At 48.8% G+C, this 22,998-nt stretch overlaps 1 protein-coding gene across 3 annotated transcripts in view; it reads right to left on the reverse strand.

Moving 5' to 3' along the window:
- The window catches only part of HOMER2 (homer scaffold protein 2), an 83,118-nt gene that overhangs the window by 19,212 nt on the left and 40,908 nt on the right, over positions 1-22,998 (reverse strand). For all 3 annotated transcript variants that reach the window (XM_066355185.1, XM_066355186.1, XM_066355187.1), the window contains exons 3-4: positions 14,799-14,930; positions 765-857 (exon numbers count right to left, since the gene is read on the reverse strand). In XM_066355185.1, the coding sequence (XP_066211282.1) occupies positions 765-857; positions 14,799-14,930 (225 nt within the window). The remainder of the gene's footprint in view (positions 1-764; positions 858-14,798; positions 14,931-22,998) is intronic.

Below are 22,998 nucleotides of genomic sequence, written 5' to 3' on the forward strand. Positions count from 1 at the left end.
CTCCAAGTGCCTCCTGTCCTTCCCACAGTACACCCCATTCCCTGCCCCACAGTCTCCTGGCCACCTTGCTGTTACATGTGCCCAGTCACACACCCAAATCTTCGCTTACGGTGTCTTTTCCTGACTCTTTACATATAACCTTGTCACTAGGTCCCGCCTTCTGCCACCACTACAGACACCAATCTAGGCATCAGGAATGCAGATATTTTCATTTCAGGTTAAAACAGGTCCCTCTTGGTCATCACCACACTGTTAAGTAAACAGACTACTTAATTCTTGGCAAAGCCACAACTCCTTTGGCTCAACCAGAGCTGGTGGAATTCCATCTCCCGTCTGACTTTGTTAAAATGGAGAGGCAGAGGCAAGGGCTCTCTGGCACCCTCAAGTTTCCTCTCTCACAGGCACAGGGACCTGCACTTGGCGATGAGCACCCTTCCTGGAGACCCCACCTTCCAGCACAGAGGGGAAACACGCTGCCCTGTCACTGCTATTGAAATGCAGTGACCAGAGAATGGCTCGTAGGGGCCAGGGACATCCATCACTCTAATGCCAACAACCATTTCTTATCAAAAATGCATCACCACATCCTGAAAAATTCAAGAGCCTCATAAATGCATTTCTAACCTCTCAATGTGAGTTGTCTACTCGTCAAAAAGCCTTCAAAAGGCCTTGCTGCTAAATTCCATCTTTTTTGTCAAAGTGACAAGGAACGGAGCCTCAATCATGAAGCACACTCAGATTTATTTTATGGACAAAGTACTCACTTGGGAATGATTACTCGAGGTCTCGATTTTCTCCTGCGACTTGTCTCTGGCCAGCCTGGCAGCTTCTTTCACCTCCTGGAATTTCTCTGCAAACTGAACACGAAGAACAGTTATTAAGGCCTGACCAAGGTGGTGACGCAGTGGATAGAGCATTGGCCTAGAACACTGAGGACCCAGGTTTGAAACCCAAGGTGCTTGAGCATGGGCTCACTGGCTTGAGCGCAGGGTTGCCGGCTTGAGTGTGGGATCATAGACATAACCTCATGGTTTCTGGCTTGAGCAAGGGGTCACTCGCTCTGCAGTAGCCCCCGATCAAGGCACATATGAGAAAGCAATCAATGAACAACTAAGGTGCTGCAACTATGAGTTGATACTTCTCATCTCTCTCCCTTCCTGTCTGACCCTGCCCCTCTCTCTATCTCTCTCTCTTACACTTAAAAAAAAAAAGAAAAAGAAAATAACAATTATTAAGATTTTTGTTACCCTTATACATGGCTAATAGAACCCACCTTTATTATTTTGCATTGTAGGCCAGAAAATTCTGTATAAATCCAGAAAAAGAATTTTACCTGAGATTATAAAGAAGTGTCTATAAGGAACACTTCTTCCAGTTGACACGACTGGCCAAGGCCCTACCCGAATCAGTTCATAAGCTACCAAAGCTAGTTTGATGATGAAGGATTGAAACAAACATCTCCGGTCAACAGTCACCAATATAAATGCAAGAAAAGAGCTTGACCTGTGGTGGTGTAGTGGGTAAAACATCGACCTGGAGGCCCTGGCTGGTTGGCTCAGTGGTAGAGTGTCGGCCTGGCGTGCAGAAGTCCCGGGTTTGATTCCCGGCCAGGGCACACAGGAGAAGCGCCCATCTGCTTCTCCACCCCTCCCCCTCTCCTTCCTCTCTGTCTCTCTCTTCCCCTCCCGCAGCGAGGCTCTATTGGAGCAAAGATGGCCCGGGCGCTGGGGATGGCTCCTTGGCCTCTGCCCCAGGTGCTAGAGTAGCTCTGGTCGCAACAGAGCGACGCCCCGGAGGGGCAGAGCATCACCCCCTGGTGGGCGTGCCGGGTGGATCCCGGTCGGGCGCATGCAGGAGTCTGTCTGACTGTCTCTCCCCGTTTCCAGCTTCAGAAAAATAAAAAACAAACAAACAAACAAACAAAAAAACATAGACCTGGAATGCTGAGGTCGCAGGTTTGAAACCCTGGGCTTGCCCCGTCAGGGCACATACAAGAAGCAAGTACTATGAGTTGATGCTTCCTGCTCCTTGTGCCCCCCCCCTTTCCTCTCTCTGTAAATTCAAAAAATAAAATCTTAAAAAAAAAAAAAGCCTGATCAGGTGGTGGCGCAGTGGATAGAGCACCAAACTGGGGATGCAGGGGACCCAGGTTTGAAACCCCATGGTCACCGGCTTGAGCGCAGGCTCATCTGGCTTGAATGCAGGCTCACCAGCTTGAGCGCAGGGTTGCTGGCTTGAGTGTGGGATCATAGACATGACCCTATAGTCACTGGCTTGAGCCCAAAGTTTGCTGGCTTGAAGCCCAAGGTTGCTGGACTGAACCCAAAGTCACTGGCTTGAGCAAGGGGTTACTCACTCTGCTGTAGCCCCCGGGTCAGGGAAAGCAGTCAATGAACAACCAAGGAGCTGCAATGAAGAAGTGATGCTTCAGCCCTGGCCGGTTGGCTCAGTGGTAGAGCGTCGGCCTGGCGTGCAGGAGTCCCAGGTTCAATTCCCGGCCAGGGCACACAGGAGAGGCACCCATCTGCTTCTCCACCCCTCCCCCTCTCCTTCCTCTCTGTTTCTCTCTTCCCCTCCTGCAGCCAAGGCTCCATTGGAGCAAAGTTGGCCCGGGCGCTGGGGATGGCGCTGTGGCCTCTGCCTCAGGCATTAGAGTGGCTCTGGTTGCAACAGAGCGATGCCCCAGAGGGGCAGAGCATCGCCCCCTGGTGGGCGTGCCGGGTGGATCCCGGTCAAGTGCATGCGGGAGTCTATCTGACTGCCTCCCCATTTCCAACTTCAGAAAAATACAAAAAAAAAAAGTGATGTTTCTCATCTCCCTCTCTTCCTGTCTGTCCCTATCTGTCTCTCTCTCTCTCTGTCACAAAAAAAGAAAAAAAGAAAAAGAAAAAAGAAGAAACAAATGCAAGAAAAGAAATTTAGTCATACCACAGAAGGAATCTGTGAAAAACTGCATACTCTTTATGGAAAGATCCAAGAACGCTTATAAGTCAATGTAATAAATGACAGAAACATCCAAAAGGTTGGGGAGAAGGAACCGTTCAAGGTTTTATAAGATATAGGATACCAAAATGCAAAATAGCAAAATGTGACATGTAGTCTATGACTGAACCCTGTTTTGAATGGACGAACTATAAGACTTTTGGAGAACAGCTGGGGAAATATGACCATGGACTGAAATTGACAACATCATGGAATTACTATTAATATTATTCAAAGTGTTAACGGTGTTATGGTTATGTTAAAAAATGCCATTTTTTAGAAATAAATTCTGAAGTATTTAGGTGTGAAATGCTTTAATGTCTGTAATTTAAAGTACTTCAAAAACAATAAAACATAAAGTAATGTGGCAAATGTTAACAACTAGGTGCTACGTATGTACATGGTGTTTATTATACCATACTCTCTAATTTTTAAAAATGCTTTAATATTTTCCTAATAAAAAATCCTTAAAATCCCAGAACAATCACATCAATCACTGGCTTACAGTCACTGACAAGGCAACTGATTTTAATTAGCAAGTACATTGTTCGCACAGAGAACATTCTGTGATGGATAGTACTGGCATTACAAAGCAAGAGAGCTAAACATGGTTGCTGAGAAACAAAGAAAGCTAGCAAGTTGCAAAGTACCAACAACCCTGTGCCTTTTGCTAAGAACGCGTTAGTTTCTGGGCACAGCTACCCTCTGAGTATGTGCATAGGCTCTGCAAACCCTTGCCAGATGGCAAGCGCTAGGGAGCCAAGCACCCTGGTTGAAGCAGAAGAGGTCAGCCGTTCTGTTCTGTCCTGCATTGCTCCTGCAGACCCATCAATAAAGCCACAACCATGTGGCTCCATGTTTACCCATCCCAGACCTGTCAGAAGGAAACCACAGTGCCTGTGGACCAGAACACATGAGGTACAACAAGGATGGCAAAATTCAGCGCCCCCTCCCCCATTTCCTTTTAGGGGACCCCTTAAGTAAATACATTATGTCATGGACTCCTTGATGGGCTCACACCTTTCCTCTCTCATGGCCCTCTGCCCCAACATGGCAGAAAGCAGGCACAAGTTAGTTCACTGAATGAGCTCTGGGTTCCAGACTTGCACACTCCTGCCCACTTGAAAAAAATCATGTCAGCCTGGCCTGTGGTGGCGCAGTGGATAAAGCGTTGACCTGGAACACTGAGGTCACCAGTTTGAAATCTTGAGCTTGCCTGGTCAAGGCACATATGGGAGTTGATGCTTTCTGCTCCTCCACCCTTCTTTCTTTCTCTCTCTCTCCTCTCTAAAATGAATAAATTTAAAAAAGATGATTTATAAAAGTTTAAAAAAAAATCATGTAAAAGACACAGGCCTAACCCAAGAACGACACAGCTCTTCTGCTCAACAATGGAGAATGCAGCTCAGGGAGGTGCTGTGGTGACTGCCTGGGAGTGTTCTGCCTGGAATCCCTGCTTCCTAAGCTTACCTGACTATCAGCCTAGGAACTAGGTAGGGCACTGCTCGGAATATGAACGTTAACCCAGAAGAGATTTTGTGCAGGCACTATAATGGCCATTCAATCTTATTAAGACATTAATAGATGCAAATTTTTTTGTGTGTGTATTTTTCTGAAGTTGGAAATGGGGAGGCAGTCAGACAGACTCCCACATGCGCCCTACCGGGATCCAACCAGCATGCCCACCAGGGGGTGATGCTCTGCCCATCTGGGGTGTTGCTCTGTTGCAACCAGAGCCATTCTAGCACCTGAGGCAGAGGCCATAGAGCCATCCTCAGCGCCTGGGCCAACTTTGCTCTGATGGAGCCTCGGCTGTGGGAGGGGAAGAGAGAGACAGAGAGGAAGGAGAGGGGGAGGGGTGGAGAAGCAGATGGGCGCTTCTCCTGTGTGCCCTGGCCGGGAATTGAACCTGGGACTCCTGCACGCCAGGCCGATACTCTACCATTGAGCCAACCAGCCAGGGCTAATAGATGCAATTTTTAGGTTTTATTTTAAATGTTTTTGTGCCCAGAATCAATTAAAAGTCGAATATGATTTGAAGAAAAGTGTAGTGCACATGATGCTCTAATAACAGACCCCCCACCCCCGGCTAACTGAATCTGGCTCATGCTGTGCTCAGGAAGGTGGGGGCTAGCTCTTCCCCACAAGTATCTCAACCCTTTACCAGGCTCCCAAAAGCCCTTTTTTTTGTAGGTCCTCTTGTCCCCCTTGTCAGGGCCCCTTTCTCTCATGCATCTTATTCAAAGTTGCTTATAAACTAGACTTAAAATGTCATCAGCCAGTGCCACGGTCATTCTCTCAACAAATACAGTCCGAGCACCACTTACTACTCTATTGAATAAATATTTCCACTGTACCCAGGCTGGGCCATGCACAGGGCTGGGTGCTGGGACACCATGCACACTGTATGAGTATCAGTTACTGCTTCTGCCTCCCAGGAGGCCAAGAGTTGAGTAGCAGGAGACAGTAGCAAACAAGTCAGTAAATAAAGTCCTGCCAGGCTTTGACAGCATAGGTCACCCGTGGACAAAGCCTGGGAGCCTCCATTTCCTCTGTCCCCCTACTCCCTCACCCTGAACATCCTCAAATGGTGGAGACCTTAGCTCAGTTCTTGGAGACTTGGGACACAAACCTTCAGTTCCAATGGACTGATGGGGACTCTCTCTGTCCCCAGTATCCATCACAAGGATTCCTCCAAGTGACCCACAGTTCTTGCCTTGGGTGAAAATACTTGCACCCTCTTCCAATAGACTTTCAGCACAGCCACATCTGCATGTTAAGGAGTATAACGGCTCATTCATTCTTTTGCTCCTCACCACCACTTTGTAGGACAGAAATTCTCACTTAGTTTATTTTTTTTCTTTTCTCTCTCCCTTTTTTTTTTACTCGGTGAAAGGCAGGGAGGAAGATAAAATACTCCCACATGGGCCCAGAATGGGATTCACCCAGCAAGATCACTACGTGGCAATGCTCTACCCGTCCGGGGTATTGTTCTGCAACAGAGCTCTTCTTAGTGCCTGAGGCAGAGGCCATGGAGCCATCCTCAGTGCTTAGGGCCAACTTGTTTCAATTGAGCCATGGCTGCAGGAGGGGAGAGAGAGAGAAGCGAGAGGGGGAGGGGTGGGGAAGCAGATGAGTGCTTATCTTGTATGCCCTGACCAGGAATTGAACCCAGAACATCCATATGCCAGGCCAACACTCTACCACTGAGCCAACCAGCCAGGGCCTCACTTATAGTTTCAAGATAAGAAAATGGACCTCAGAGAAATAAAAACTTGCTCATGGGCCTGACCAGGTGGTGGTGCACTGGATAGAGCGTCAGACTGAGATGCGGAGGACCCAGGTTCGAGACCCTGAGGTCACCAGCTTGAGCGCGAGCTCATCTGGTTTGAGCAAGGCTCACCAGCTTGAGCCCAAGGTCGCTGGCTCGAATAAGGGTCACTCAAAGGCCCACGGTCAAGGCACGTATGAGGAAGCAATCAATGAACAACTAAGGTGTTGCAACGAAAAACTGATGATTGATGCTTCTCATCTCTCTCCGTTCCTGCCTGTCCCTGTCTATCCCTCTCTCTGACTCTCTCTCTGTTTCTGTAAAAAAAACAAACAAAACAAACAAACAAAAAAAACTTGCTCATGGTCACATGGCTATTAAATGGAAATCTTGAACTTGGGCTCAGATCTAATTTCCATGTGATCATTCTATACATTCAGTAAGCTCCCTGTGCCAACAGGAATGCCAAGAGCCGTGGCCACTCAGTTGCTAAATATTTATTGATTCTATTTCATATTTGCAAAGAAAAGCCTCATTACCTTAAAATGGAAAATAGAATTGTATTCACTTCTTCTTCAAAAGAAAATTACCTATAAAAGCTTTAACTCCATAACAGGCCACAGGAACCTTTTCAGGCAAAGAAAGGCCTGAGGAGCAGTGTACAGGTATGAAGTGAGAGGCCTGGGCAACACATTCCCGTTGTACAGCTCTCCTCAGCTGCATCACATAGCTGTTCTCCTCAGTTGTCAAAGTGAGACGATGAACAACGGTCACATATACGTCAAAGCATACTTCCTACATGGCTTCAAGGTGATAGTGCTATTATAAATAATAGTCTATAACATCTCAGGAAAGGGCGAAAAGGACATGAATTCTCTGCTCATTGGGATGAGGCACAAAACGCAGTTAGAACACAGAATATCTTACTGGGTACTCACAGCAAGCCTAAGGTACTCTTACTACTGTCCACATACAAATGGGGCACAGCTGATCTGATCAGGTGGTGGTGCAGTGGATAGAGCATCAGCCTGGGATGCTGAGGACCCAGGTTCAAAGCCCCAAAGTCACTAGCTTGAGCACAGGCTTATGAGGGTGGCCAGCTTGAGCGTGGGATCACAGACATGACCCCATGGTTGCTGGCTTGAGCCCAAAAGTCGCTGGCTGAAACCCAAGGGTGCTGGCTTGAAGTTCAAGGTCACTGGCTTGAGCAAGGGGTCACTGGCTCAGCTGGAGCCCCCTGGTCAAGGGACGTATGAGAAAGCAATCAATGAACAACTAAGGTGCCACAGCTATGAGTTGATGCTTCTCATCTCTCTCACTTCCTGTCTGTCTGTCCCTGTCTGTCCCCCATACCCCTAGCTCTCTTACTAAAAAAACAAAATTAAAAACAAAAGACAAATGGGAGCAGCTGGTTTCATAACTGGCCAAGGTTACACTGGGACTGAACATCGGCTGTGTGACACCAGCGCTGGACTACAGTGTCCCATGATATACCTGCTTAGCTGCTACCTGAACTAAAATGTCCAACTCTGACCCTTACTGTTCCTTTCAAATGTAGGCTAACGAACCTCAGTTTCTTTATCTATGAAATGTGAGTGGTTATCCTACCCCCAGGGATCACCGGAGGATGAGAGATGGGGCTTTGCTAGATGTGATGGGGTTCAACAAAAGAAAGCGAGGCCCCTCTGGCCTTGATTTGACTTCTAAGCCTTACAACTATGAACTGGGGTAAAAAGAGCTCCAAAAAAGGGCCGATTCATTCATTCAAAAATATTTCCTAGTTTCTCTGTGTGTTGGGATTGTGCTGGGGACACTGAAATACTTGAGAAATATTAGGTTCCTATCCTCAAAGGATACTCAAGACTGTAGAGGATTTTGTTTTACATTTAAGTGGGTGCTAATCAAAAAGAAAATTTCATAAAATAAGCGTAAAATGTAATGAAGTAAGATAAACCCTCAAAGTTAAAATAAACAATCACTTAAAAAGATGTGGTATTAGCAGATGTATGATGGAAACAGGCACTGCCATTTATATAAAAAAATTAGCTTATGACAAAGAAAGAATCATAAATTAATGGGGAAAGTTATTCAACATATGATTGAGATGGTAAATTGGGGCAAAATGAATTTTAAATCCATGATAAATTATTGATGAGTATTTTGTTTTTAAATCAAACCTTTAAAAACCTGTATATAAACAGAATTGACATTTATCAAAATTCTGCTTGAGAGGTGAGAGGGTAATTTTCCAAACTTAGAAGAAATAAAAAAAAATCACAAAAGCGACAGATTTTGATGACACACTAATTGACAGCTTTTGAATAGAAAAGGAAAAGACTAAATCAGGAAGGAAACAGGAGCCTGGGGGAATAGCTCGGCTAGCACCAGGGGAAAGGGGCCATTACCGTCAGTACAGAGTTGGTGCAAAAATTTTTTGTGCAAATTATAAGAGGTTTATTTAGAAAGTCACAGAGGTAGTAGAAGTGAGCCAGCTGGGCTGCGTGGGCTCACGAAACAAGTAATAGAAACAAAAGAAGGGCCCTCGGAGCTTGAGAGAGAGAAAGGCAAATGTAACGTGCCCGGGGGAGCCAACGGGGGCTGGAGAGGCGCGGGTGTGCTCCCGAAAGCAGGGGTGCTGTGTCCGTGCAAACTCAAAGGAAAATATGAAAACCCCAACTGAGAAATGGCAGAATTCATGAATAAACAAGTACAATAAATAAGCAACTTACAAAAAAGACTGCTCAGCATTGAATACGCAAATCAAAATAATGAGGTTTCATTCTTTGCTCGCTAAATTAGCCAACACTAAGTACAGTTCTAATACTCGGTGCTGGCAAGATACTTCCAGTGGCACTGTGTATTGGTACAGCCCCCCTGAGAAGCAATTTGGAAAAATGTATCATAAATGAAAAAAATATTCATGCCTGCTGACCTAGCGATATCACTTCTGGGAAAATATTCTATGAAAGTAATTGGGACTATGAAAAAAAAAAAAAGCTCTTCGATATATTAAGATCTTGGATTTATCTGTAATAACAAAAAACTGGCAGCAATCCAGGTACCTCGGGAGAATGCTCCCCTCACAGGCTCCAACTGTTAGAAGAGAAGCCCTTGTCACTGAGCGAGGAGCCAGATGGCTGTCCTTTGCTAAAACATCCCTTCCCACCAAGTCTTCTGTTTATAATATCCCCTCCCCTTATTATTAAAAAGCACATATGCTTATAAATTCAGAAACTATAGTTAAGGAAAAAAGTTTTTTTAATTTTTAGACCCATCACCCAGAGATAAACACTAACCACATAAATATCTGATATTTTTCTATCTGTATCTATATAGCTGTTACACATATTTCTTTTTATTTCTTTTTTTACATATTTCTTTTTAAAGATGAAATTGTATCTCATTTTATAGCTACTTTTGAAATTGACAATACAACATTAATATTTCCATGCAATCACATGATCTCCTATTAGATCATTTGAAGTGCTATACAATATTACCTTGAAAGAGATACTGGAGTTTATTTAACTAATTTCCTACTGCTGGACATTTAGGTGGATTTGAGTATCTTGTTTGTTTTTACTGTTCTAAATGATGCTGCAAGGAAGATCCTTATAGCTAAATCTCTGTAGTCAGTTAAATTATTTCCTTAACATAGATTCCAATAAATAAACCCCATGGACCAAAGGATATTCAGACCGCAAAGGTTTCTGAAATATATGCCAAATTCCTATTCTTTACTTAGTAGGGTCATTTTCTACAATGGTAATGTAATAATTTTAATAAAAAATCATCATCATCATCATCATCACCACAGGCAATGAAAGACTATTGTTTTATTTTACTTATTGTGTTCTTTGGCCTTGGTCATGGGAGATACAGTGGCAGATACGACCTAGTTGCTTTGTCAGCGTCCATTTCTTTTTTTCCCCTTAGCTTATCTAAATCTCAAATTGTCTGGAGCAGGAATTTCCCAGGTGATAAAGAATGAGAACTGGGGCCTGACCAGGCGGTGGCGCAGTGGATAGAGCATTGGACTGGGATGTGGAGGACCCAGGTTCGAGACCCTGAGGTCGCCAGCTTAAGCACGAGCTCATCTGGTTTAAGCAAGGCTCACCAGCTTGAGCCCAAGGTCGCTGGCTCGAGCAAGGGGTCACTCGGTCTGCTGAAGGCCCACGGTCAAGGCACATATGAGAAATCAATCAATAAACAACTAAGGAACTGCAACAAAGAATTGATGTTTCTCATCTCTCTCCCTTCCTGTCTGTCTGTCCCTATCTGTCCCTCTCTCTGACTCTCTGTGTCTCCCACAAGAAAAAAAAAAAGAGAACTTGGCCCTGGCCAGTTGGCTCAGCAGTAGAGCACTGGCCCAGTGTGTGGAAGTCCAGGGTTTGATTCCTGGTCAGGGCACACAGGAGAAGCGCCCATCTGCTTCTCCATCCTTCCCCCTCTCCTTTCTCTCTGTCTCTCTTTTCCCCTCCTGCAGCCAAGGCTCCATTGGAGCAAGTTGGCCCAGGTGCTGAGGATGGCTCCATGGCCTCCGCCTCAGGCACTAGAATGGCTCCGGCCGCAACAGAGCATCGCCCCCTGGTGGATATGGGCGGGTGGATCCCAGTCAGGTGCATGCAGCAGTCTGTCTGACTGTCTCCCCACTTCTAACTTCAGAAAAATACAAAAAAAAAAAAAAAGAATGAGAACTGGTGTAAGCTGATCATGGCAACCCAATTTCCCATGCCCCTTTTTCCTGGGGGAGTGGGAAGATGGCCTAGGGACCCGAGACTGACAATGGGACTCAAGAAGTCTGCCAAGAGAGTTTACAGGGATACGGGTGTGGTACCACCCCTCTGCCTCCTGCCTCTTGCCATAAATGCAGATGTGATGGACAGAGCTTGAAAAGGCATCTTATCTCTGTGATGGAAAGGCCAATTACAGAAAAAACAAACACACAACACACAGAGCCCTCAGACCCAGGGTCATGGAGCCACTGTGCCAATGCTGGCCACCGTGTGCCTCCAGACTTCTCCTCTGTAGGAAAAGAATAACTCTGTCTGCTTAAGCACTGTGATTAGGTTCAGTTACTTGGAGCCAAAGCATTCTAACTCAAATATCAAAAGAAGAATAACTTGCATTTCAAAAAGATGGCCTTAAATTAGGAGAGAGAAATGTATGAGACAGGGCAATGCTCTTACAATGATATCAAGTTAACAAAGTGAACATGAGGGTACAAATTTGAATTACAGATGAAATAACTGAAATGGCTAAAAAGAAAATGCCTGCACCAGGGCTTGGATGGGTCAGTCGCGGAGCACCTGCGCTCCGCCCTGGATCACCCCTTCGTGGCAGAATGTGTTTCCTTCTGTCTCCCATGTATGAGATGGAGCCAAACCTGGAACACGTCCTCTCAAGGTCAGGGGCCAGGAAGAACCTAAACTTTAACAACTGGCTTAGTTTTACATTTGGTTCTCCTTCCATGAGCTCTTCCTTTTGTCGGAACACTCATGTTCCCTTTCAGCATTCTTCAGAGGGCTGAGCTGCTGTGTCCTCCCAGGTGACCTCTGGGAATACATAGCTTCTGTTATTTTTGGAAAGTCTCTCTAAAGAGCCAAGAGTGTCCCCATAATACTTGCTGGGTTGTGGTGGTAAGTGGTTCTTATAATGGAAGCAGTAAAGATCAAGGAATCTATTTTCTTTCTGGCGGGTGGAGAAAGGAGTGTATCTAAAGTTCTTAAATGAGAATATCCACACCAGTGTTCCTTTTTCTAGCCTAGTTATGGTATTTGATTACCAGGTCCCCTTTCAGGTCTGTGGGTGGCTGCTCTGTGGAGTCAGGAGTTTCCAGCCACAGCTGTCCCTTCAGCAGCACACCTTTGGAGCACTGCAGGCCCAGGCTCCTCTCTGCTAGTTAATTGCCACTTGCCAAAACTGCCAGTCTCGCTTCCTGGTAATGTATCAGCGTGTGGCTAATCGTACCCTTCAGAGGGAAGGGAAAGAAAGCTGATTTGAAACATTTTGAACAAAGGAGACATCTGAGTGCTTATCTGATAAGTCTTTGTGACAATGGCAGGCCACAGTCACAGAGCAGGGACTCCAGCGCTGCTGGAGGAGGTGGAATGACTCAGGAAGACAGGCACTCCCCCTGAATGACAGGACATTTTCTTCTTTCGGGGAGAAATTAGAAGTGGCCACTCGTGGAAGCAGGTGCAGCTGAAGGTCTCCTTAGTGCTCAGAGACACAAAAAACTGAGCTTTAACAATTTGTTCTAAATCTTGTTTTTTCTTCCTTTCAAATCTTTTCATTGAAACTTTCTCCCTTTATCCTTCCTCCTTTGATTCCTCCAACGATTAAAGAAATTGTTCCAGGCAGTTGGGAGCAATTCTCTTACACCACCTGGATGTCTGTGAACTTGGGCCCTGGGTGGGACCAGGTGTATGAGCAGAGATAGCCGGGTCGGGACCTGTGTCTGACAGGAGCCTCTCCATCCTCTCTATGCTGGCAGTCTGAGGCTTCACCCCAATCAGTTTGGACATGAGGCAGGGGTGGGGAGGGGCCACTCGGCAGGGGAGGAACTGTCCCACCCCCACCTTCCCCCCACCAGACACTAATTCAGGATGGAAAGGTAGGTGATCCTCGCAGCCCACTTCAGACAGAGATTCTAGTATTGTTCTTTCCAGATATCACCATCACAAACCTGGCCAGGTGGCTCAGTGGATGGAGTGTCATCCCAGCACACCAAGGTCGTGGGTTCGATCCCCGGTCAGGGCATGAACGAGAAGTAATCAATAAGAACACAACTAAGTGGCACAATTAAGTGGCACAATGATGGCCTGGAGACTGTTCAGACGAGCCACTGCCAGGCTCACCCCCTGAACCTGTCTGGAGAGCCCCCTTTTCTCTGACTTCCCAGTGAGCCAAAGCAGTCCTCCCAGGCTCTCCTTTGTTCCTCTATCCTTAAACCCTTCCTTGTTTCGCTGTCCTCAGCTTTAATAAAAATATTCTCAAAATCACCTGGACTGGTGTTGTGAAATCTTTCCTGCACAAAGTCAAGAACCCACACACGAACACACTACCCGCTGGCCCTAGCCAGCCCCAAAGGGCCAGGCCTCATGTCCGGGAACACATTGTATTTGCTTCCACTTTATGTAAATTCTCTCTGTTCCTCTTCATTTCAAAAAATGGCATCACTGTCCTTCCTGAGGCCTGCATTTTAAACTCTCCCTCGAATTTCTTAAGCTACTCTGACATTCTTCCAGTAAGTTTCCATATCACATAAACTAGCCAGTCTCGTTTTCAACCAATACATTCTTCTCCCTCTCTCTCTTTCTCTTTAGCGAGAAAGTGAGAGAAAGAGAGAGAGAGAGGGACAGACAGACTGAAAGGGAGAGAGATGAGAAGCCTCAATTCTTCGTTGTGGCACCTTAGTTGTTTATTGATTGCTTTCCCCTATGACCCTTGACCAGGGACTCTAACAGAGTAAGTGACCCTTTGCTTAAGCCAGCGATCTTGGACTCAAGCCAGCAACCATGGGGTCATGTCTATGATCCCACACTTAAGCTGGTGAGCCCGCGATCAAGTCTGTAACCTCAGGGTTTTGAACCTGGGTCCTCAGTATCTCAGGCTGACACTCTATACACTGTGCCACCATCTGGTGAGGCTCTCTCTCTCTCTTATTTTTTTAAGAGAGAGAGAGAGAGAGAGAGAGAGAGAGAGACCTTAGGGGTTCAAGCCAAGCCAGTGACCCCCTGCTCAAGCTAGTGACCTTTTGGCTCAGGCTGGCAACATTGGGATTGTTAAAGATCCTGCACTTAAGCCAGCCAGCCCACGCTCAAGCTGGCAACCTCAGGATTTCAAATGGTGACCTCAGCATTCCATGTAGAGGTTCTATCCACTGCACCTTCACCAGTCAGGCCTCAACGAACATATTCTTTAAAACTACAGAGGGTTCTCCCCCACCCTAAAAGGAAACCTGTTTTCCTAAAACAAACTTTCGGTTTCTCCCATCGACTGGGTGAGGCCTCTCAGGAGGCCATCAGTTTGTCCCCTCAGACCCTGCGGTCTCCAAGTCCGTGATCAGTCATGACGTGCTTGCTTCTCAACACCTCTCCCCACAGACCCCACAGTGCGTCACAGACCCCTTGGAGAAGCGAATCAAGGCTAGGAACCCTCTGCCTAAACAAAAAGAGCAACACACGTACAAAATACTTTGCGACATCTTAAATGGTGCGAGAACTCCAGGTTAAGAACTGCTGTTAGGTGTCACAGGGGCAGGGCTGACACGGGCAGAGGGCAGGGCTAACACATGGGCAGGAGCGGTTGGCAGAGCTGCCTCCTGATGCTGCAGCCTCAGGCTCTAAGGCAGCATTTGTCAGATACGCTTTCCTGCCCCAAACAACACCTCCATTTCAAGGAACCTGGTATTTCTGAAAAGTCATCCGGTCTGGCGGTCCCACAGAGCCGGAAGGGGCGGAGCGCGGGCAGGGAGGAACCACGGGCGCTGCGCAGCCCAGCCCTCCGCAGCATGCCCTGCGCTGCGAAAGGACCACGTTACCTTTGTCAGTTGCTGCTCCGACGAAAACCCCAAACCAAACACTGTGTTGGCTCTGCTGTCGGCCCACTGCCCAAACTTCTGCGATGTTTTGGTGAATGTCATATTGGGCGTGATCGTGCTGTTTATAATCACCTGCGGGAAAACAAGCCAGAGAGCAGGGATGTAAACACGGAGTTAGACACCACGGTGACTCTCCCAAAGTGTTGTCGGCAGAGCCAGGACCTTGCATGTAAAGCAGGCGCCACCACCCTCCCCGACTGTTACATGCGCCCCGATTTCCTCCTCTTCTGCCCCCTCCCATGCTGAGTCAGCTACACAGACATGATGAGGGCAATGGCAGAGACTTATACACAACCATCAGACTGAAATAAGATCTTACAAGTTATCAGTGGGAGAAAGTATCTACTAAGTATATATAATTTCCAAAACTGCTATTTATTTCCCCAAAGCTACCAGGCACCCAATTGCCCCTAATAGCCAGCCACGTCACACATTCTCTGAAGAACTTCACGCTACGCCTCTTTAAGCACCTGGTGCCCCCACCCCTACTCCGGGGTCCAGATCAAACAAGTCAAAGTCTCCACAAGCGATTGGTCTTGCTACTTCCCAACAGGAAGGAAAGGGTACACCACGACTGTAACAATTTTGGAGCGCTGATTTACAAAGAGACTAATTACACAGGTGTAAGCTGGGTGTAGGGAAACTGTGAGAAGGTGCAGAGACCTGGTGCTGGCCACCACTCACCCCTCCTTAGCCTGAAAGGATGAGGGAAGGAGAAAGTTATGAAGAGCAGACTGCCATGACGAGAGAGGTGACCTTCTGGTGTGGGACACCCAGCACGTGGTGAGCTCCCGAGGGGAGCCAGCTAAACAACAGCCTCGCCTCCCTCCCTCTGGTCTCCTGCCATCTGCCAAACCCGACAGAAGCCAGAGGCCCTGGGAACCTAGGAACGCAGTCTGCAGGTCAGCCTCTCGGGCCCAGAGCAGGAGGAAGAAGGGCAGAAAATAAACCTGGAGGGGTCAGGATATGACATCCAGCACACGGTGCATTCATTCACTCAGTACACATTTCCTGGGCGTTTGCTAAGTGCCAGGCATTCTGCCAACCAAAGACACAAAGATGAATGAGTCCAGATTCCTGCTCTTCAAGTCGCAGGTGCTCAGGAAGAGGGTAGAGACACGTAAGGAAAAAGTCACCAAAAAATTGATGTATTATACCAGATCAACAATAGGCTTACTACTCCGGCAGGAATCACTGGAAGCCTTAAGACTCTTACGAAACACTCAAGAAAAATGTCCTTGGAAATATGGGATTCTTGGATGTCTGTAACCAGCATGATTCATTGGTTGCTTTCTCATCAAGTGGTGTCTGATGATCTGAGCAGGAATGGTCGCAATCTGAGTAAATACTGTGAATTTACTAGCAGTATGTATGTATTAATACATTTATTTATTCTCAACAATAAACTGAAAACACTTTTTTTAAACTGCTAAAACAGGAAGAAACAACATTTTTGAATGGCAGAGCGTTGCTTTCCTTGGTAGGAACTTGAATCATTTTGCCCAAGAACAGACCTTCTGAACACAGATTCTCACCATAACTCATAAAGACATCAGGGCAGGAAGTTACAGTTGTCACCAGAAAAAGTGTCATGGCAATGTATATGTGCAAGAGCCTATTGGGTTTGCTAGTAGGCCGTCAGCTTAAAAATAAACCTCAGTTCAGCTAGTAAAACAATTTTTCAAAGTTAATATTAATAGCAGCAACTATTATTTATTGAGCACATATTGAGTGCTTTGCTGTCTAAACCTCACAACAGGGCTAGGAGGTATGACTGGCCCCTTTCTTTCACAGGAGAGAGGAAGCTGGTAAAAGCAGAAGGGAGGTCATCATGTATAAAATGACAACTAAGCCCCCCTCAGTCCCCTAGGTGCCATGTCCACACTCCCACCCCCACGATGTCCCTCCCACCCACACCCCTGCATGGAGCAGTCACCGCTGCAGACCCACAGCAGACAGAGGTCCCTTACGAAAGTTTCTGAACACGAACTGCTAGCCTTGCAGGAGGAACTCCTCACTGGGATTTTGCGGTGGGAGTGCCTTTGTCACCCCCTTTCCCTGCTGACATGCCTGCTCTGGGAGAGGGGGGACTGCTTTGGTCCTGGTTCAGCACGACTACCTCTTGTTCTGTCCCCAGCATGAAGGTGCACAGGCATTTACCAAGCACAACCTACAGGACCCCACAAGCTGGAGGCCAGCCCAGAAGATAAAGGAAGTGTGCCCCTTCCACTGGCGGCTCTTGCCACCCCTCAGGCGGGTGCCTGCAGGCTCTGTAATGCCCCCGCATCTCCTGACAGCTTACCAAGGGCTCTGGGACTTCCTTCTGGAACTTCCTAGATCCACGGGGAAGGAAGAAAGGGGAGGAAGGGGAAGGAATGGAGGAAAGCCATCATTTACTTCTATACGCTCCTTTACATTCCCATGACTCACCAGAAGTAGCTCGTCTGAACAGTCTCCAGGCCCTCAGTGAGCCCATCACTACAGTCAGTGAAATCCAGTGCACTGACCTTCTCCCGGGAAATCCAGAGCACCGACCTCCTCAACAGCGGCAGACTGACAGCCGGAGCAATCACACTGTCAAACATGGTCCCCCCCATGAGCCTTCTTCCTTCATTTCCCACTAACACAGGAGCTCGATCCTGGGCTACACGCGGCCCAGCCACCAAGAGTACATCCTCTTGCAGAGACAGAGCGCCTAGGGATACGCTCCTTGTGTGTAAGGTCCTCTCAAGTCCCGCGTCACGTCCGGCTGACTGCTCTTGTACCTGGAATCCACCTTAATGCTTCTGTTTCTCTCTGAGGCTCTGTCGCATCCTGACCTGCGGCCTCCTCAGCATGAAGGAAGGAAGAGGTGAAAGACAGTGCTTGTGCATGGAAAGGCCTTCTGTCTGCTCTAGGTCTGCGCTGGTGAGTGCCCCGCACAGGCGGGTGGGTGGGGGGATACCCTGGGGCGGGGGGAGGAGACAGCCCTAGGGAATGGAAGAAGGCCTCCTTCTGGGCAGGTGCATGGAGCCCGCTCTTGTGAGACTGGAGAGAACGAGGACAAGAGTTACAAACTCAACTTCACTAGGAAGATGAAAACTGCATTACCATTGTTATACACTCACCAAACTCAAAGTACAGCTGAAGATACTGAGGGTGGGACGAGGACCTGGGGCAGTGCCAGCTCCCAGCATGGCAAAACCACTGTGAGGAACACCATGGCTTTCTCGGACGATGTTAAAAATGCACCTTCCCTACCGCCCAGCAATCTCAGTCCTAATTCCCCGGAAGAAAGCTCTGTGTAGGTAAACCAGGGGAAATGGACAAGAATGGTCACAGGAGCAGTGTTTCTAAAAAAAAATAAATAAATATCCACCACCAACAGGGTGGACCAATTGTGGCACATTCATGCGGTGAAATACTACCCAGCGGTGAAAATGAAACAAGGCTGCAGGCGTCAACTTGGATGAATCACAAACGTTTAACATGCAGCAAAAAAATAAAAAGGAAGTCACCAAAGACACGCAGTATGAGTCTCCAGAATGATTCTATGTACAGAAAAGCCCCAAACATGCAAAACTAAATATTATATTATTTAGTGCAAAGAGCAGCCAACTAGGATAGCCCTGTGGTCAAGTCCACCTGCAGTCTGCTTTCACAGATAAAGCTTTATGGGCACGCAGCCACAGCCACTGGTTGCACATTGGGCTATGCCTGTTTTCCGGCTACGAGAGACAAGCAGGAGAGCTGCCACAGACCATACAGTTCCTGACGATCAGGCCATTCAGAGGAAGAGTTTGCCAGCCTCTGGTTTCGGGATGTATACACAGATGGCAAAACCAGAAAGTAAGGGAATGCTTAAATCTCAAGAGAGGACGTGGGGGGTTGGCAGGAGCATATAATTGGGATGAGGCCCTGAAGGGGACTCTGAGGCCTTGTGAAAGGATGGACTTCCTCAGCTGGGTGGGGGGCACAAGAACGCTCACTTTATTATTGGACATTAAATGGTACAGATAAACAGTTGAAAATAAAGTATACAAAACTATAATGGAGCTGTCGGGAAGCTGATGGTCACGATGAGCAGAGGCTGGGAAACAAGGAGGCTGGGCCCTGCACACCGGACACTGGGGAACTGTGCTGGGGACAGGGAAGTGGCGGGAACTGCAGGGCTGGCCTCCGGAGACAGGGGGCTCTGCTGGGTGGAGGATCTCACCCAGAGGGAGGGGACAGGAGGACATGAGATGAGACCTTGCTGTGTGCTGTGTCCTATACACACCCCTTCCTCCTTCATGAGTTATCTCTGAAACTTCTGAGTAAAAGATCCGGTTCCTGTAGATCACTGGGACCATGTTTTCAGAAAGTGCACAGAACACCTGTAACAAGGCTACCTGGAAGAAGTAAAAAGCTAAGCTCCTTCTGTCTCGAGTCCTGCGCTGGATGTCAGAGGAAGCGGTTCATCACAAAATGGGAAACAGGTCGCCAGATTCCTCTTTAATGGAAACTCTTTCCCGAATCCAGGGGGATGGAAGTTGGAAGATATTGGATGTTCTCAAACAAGAGTCTGGGACTGAGTTACAGCAATTGAAAGACATGTCGCCTGCTGCCCACACAGGTGTTAACAGGTGTTTCTTCCCTTTGTTTTCACCACAGCCAGGGCAAGAAGGAAACCAGCGTTCACTGAAAACCTACTGTGTGCCTTCCATACGCCTGCTCCCTGAACAGAAGGTGCCTGCATTTATCCAGAAAAGGAAACTGTAGGGATGGGCGAAGAAGGGAACCCTTGATGCGTTCTTAAAAACAATTTCACATTTCCAGAAGAAAATACCAAGCAAGTCACATTGCAGAGGCTGAGAGCCTCTGAACAGTTACAATTAGGCCATATTGACTGCCCAGCAGTGCTGCTAAATACTTGTAGAATGGATGACCTCTAAGGTCTCTCCCGATATAGGTTTCTGTGATCCTATAAATAACTGAGGACCAAGGGCAGCAGAGCCATCCGGACTCCCGGAAGGAACACCTGCCCCAGGCAAGTCTCATCCACAGGTGCAGACACCTGCTCCCAAGGGTGGCAGTGATTGACTCGGGCTGCAGGAGTGCCGGCAGCACAGTGAAACCAGGTGCTGCGGTGGCTCAATTAACAAATGCTCTGGGAATGGAGTCCTGTCTCCTATAAAATGGAGTCGATGGTTCTGCCCAAAACTTGCCGTAAATCACACGGCTGGGGGTGCTGTGACGGCTTGTATCAGTGCTCCAGGAAGCTGGGTTTGCGAGTTGTCCTCAACTGGCTCCCGTCTGTCCTGGAGAGCGTGTGGCCAGGCTTGACCTCATCACCCACTCACTCCCCGCCCACCACTTCTGTGGCTCCAAAGACAAGCCGGGCCTGGCCCCCTATCCTCAGAGTGCAGTCACCGGGCAGCCGCATGCACAGAGATGGAACCACACAACCCCCCACAGGTGGGCAGCACTGGGCGAAGCATCACAGTGCTCCTGCCTGTTCATGTCTTTAGCAGCGGCTGGGACTGACACGTGAAATATTTGCTCTGAGAAGAAGAAACATTTGGGTCTTTCAGGAAGGATGAACAACAGGCTGAGCACAGATTCATCCCGTGATGAGCAGCACCAAGCGCTCTCAGAGGGAGGAGAGACCATCCGTGCATCCTTCCCCAAGTAGACTTGACGACCGATTGGACCAGCAGAGGAGCCTGCGGTACCCCGTGGGGCGGCGTGTCAGCTGCTAAAGCAGCCGGCGCATCCCTCCCTGCACCGAGCCTGTGCTCCACGGGCTGCGCGCAGTGGACTCAGCAGCTGAGTTTGCAGTAGCCTTTGCTCACAACGACCTCCAAATCCCTTGCACACCAGCAAATTGTTACTGAAGCACGTGTCCTTCACTTGGGAGGGTGGAGCAGGCTTCTCTTCTAAGGAGCACCAGGCAGAGGCCAATGGACTTGATGTGGCCAGGCCAACAGAGAGAGGCAGGACTTGGGCCGTGGACCTGCCCAAGGGCAGAGGTACAGATGATGGGTCAGGACACAGCCTCAAAGGCTAAAAGCATGTGACCACCTGTCATCTCAGTTCAATCAACATCTGGGATCAAAGGCCTACAACAGAGTGGGTTGTCCCACTGTGGCAGTGGGGTGGGGTGGCGGTGGCCAAGCGGCTGACTAGGGCCCTGTCAACGTATCAGCTCAGGAGACTGCACCCTCTTCGGGTCCCCAGGAAGGAGGAAACCCAGCTAGATTATGCAGGCAGGGTGGAGGCTGGACTGGGGGTTAGGAACTGGACAATGGGTGGGGCGGGGAGGGCATAGATGCCAGGCAGTGACAATAGCTGCTGCCATCCTGACCACCTGGGGAGGTCAGCGTCCAGGGTGGCTCTCCACTTCTCCACACCCAACCTAACCCGCGGAGCCGCTGGAGGCCCAGGGTGTGACCCGGGCTGAGGCTGTGCTTTCACGTGTTGCTGCTTGCCAGCCCAGGGAAAGGTCCTGCGGGGTTGAGGTGCACTGGGACCACTGTCCAGAGCTCTGTGCTCCAGTCCTAAGGGCAGGACCCATGCTCCCCACCCTTGGTCCCAAGTGGCTGTCACAGTAATTAAATGACTAAGGCCCATCTGTCCCCCGCTTCCCACACTCCCCGGATCTTTGCTCTCACACAGAATGAGGCCCAGTCACAGGTCTTGTGCCCTGGGGTAAGGCTGGAACTCTGGGCAGCTCCAGGAAGAGCAGGAGGCCAGGTGCCACAGGAGGGGTGGCCTGAGTCCCTCGGGCTTCATCTCTGAATTCCCGGGGTACCCCGCCACCTGGGTTTCCAATTCCCACTTTTTAGGTGGCTCCAAGTCTTGATGGATTCCCCACACGGAGCCTAAATTAGCCCTTCTCTGCAGCGAGGGGTCAGCCCACCTGCGCCCCTCTGATTTCCCGCCGACTCGTTTGGCCCAGACCCCAGCACACTGTCACAGCTTTCAGGACCCGCAGAGCCACACGAGGCAGAGGCTGACACTTTGACAAATTACTAAAGCCCAGCTTAATAGGACTGACGCACTTTCTCTAAGAAAGCTGATTTATCTGTGTTTAAGCCCCACTGATCCTCAGATAACTCAACTGACAACAGTGCAAACCCATCTCAAGGATGGCAGGTGAGCTGACAGAGTCTGCAGATAAAAGAAAGCAGGCCAGCTGGTCTCCCCGCCCCTATCGGGACATCCTGGCAGAGCCAAGGAGATTCTGGCTCAAAAGCACAGGGGGGACGTGGTAATACAATACAACGCTGGTATCACCATGTCTCCCAGAAGAAAAAAATAAAGCACCTACAGATATTCAATCCTCCACCACAAGTGCTACCCGCCATGTGCCGGGCACTTTCACACGCCCTGAGCGCTCACCAGAACCCTGCCACGTCTTCCCACCCGCAGCAGCTCCTGGGTCTCTCTGGACATGCTGGCCAGACCAGCTGTTTTACCTGACATGCTGCCTGCCCGAGGTGGAGCCAGGACGCGCCACTGCCAACCAAGGGGACGCCCGCTGCAGCCTAAAAGACCGGGGCGCGCGCGGCAGCCTGCCAGGCCGGATCACTGCCTCTCCTTGACCTCAGCTGTAAAAGGAGGACTCTGGCCTCCCTTCCTGACAACAAGGAAGGGTTGTGGCAACTGGAAGGACAAGAAAGAGGGTCATAGAGCCAGGCCGCCTTTACGGTTTCCATGATGCTGGGAGCACAGAGGAGGCGCTTAGAGAACACAGGCTTACGGCAGAATTTTGCCGTAAAACAAGGAGCCTTGTGAAGAGATCGGGGGCACCAGCAGGCTCTCGCACCTTTCCTGGGGGTGGGGGTTCCAGCGGAGGCTTCCCATGCCTTCTGGTCCATGGCTGTGGAGTGGCAGAGGGCAAGCAGGCCCCACTCCACTCCCAGCCCCCTGTGCCAGTCTCCTGCCGCCTTGGAGTACTAACCAGAGGCAGCAGGCAGGACAGCCTGCAGGAGGGAGAGGAGGAGGCCTCTCAGAAGGCTACTGCAAATCTCTGAGCAACATTGTGCCAGGATAAGAGTTACGGCCTTGAAACAAAATATTAGGCATAGGCCCTGGCCAGTTGGCTCAGTGGCAGAGCATAGGCCCAGCATGTGGAAGTCCCAGGTTCAATTCCTGGTCAGGGCACACAGGAGAAGTG

This window comes from Saccopteryx leptura, chromosome 13, assembly GCF_036850995.1.
Source record: "Saccopteryx leptura isolate mSacLep1 chromosome 13, mSacLep1_pri_phased_curated, whole genome shotgun sequence".
NCBI lineage: Eukaryota > Metazoa > Chordata > Mammalia > Chiroptera > Emballonuridae > Saccopteryx > Saccopteryx leptura.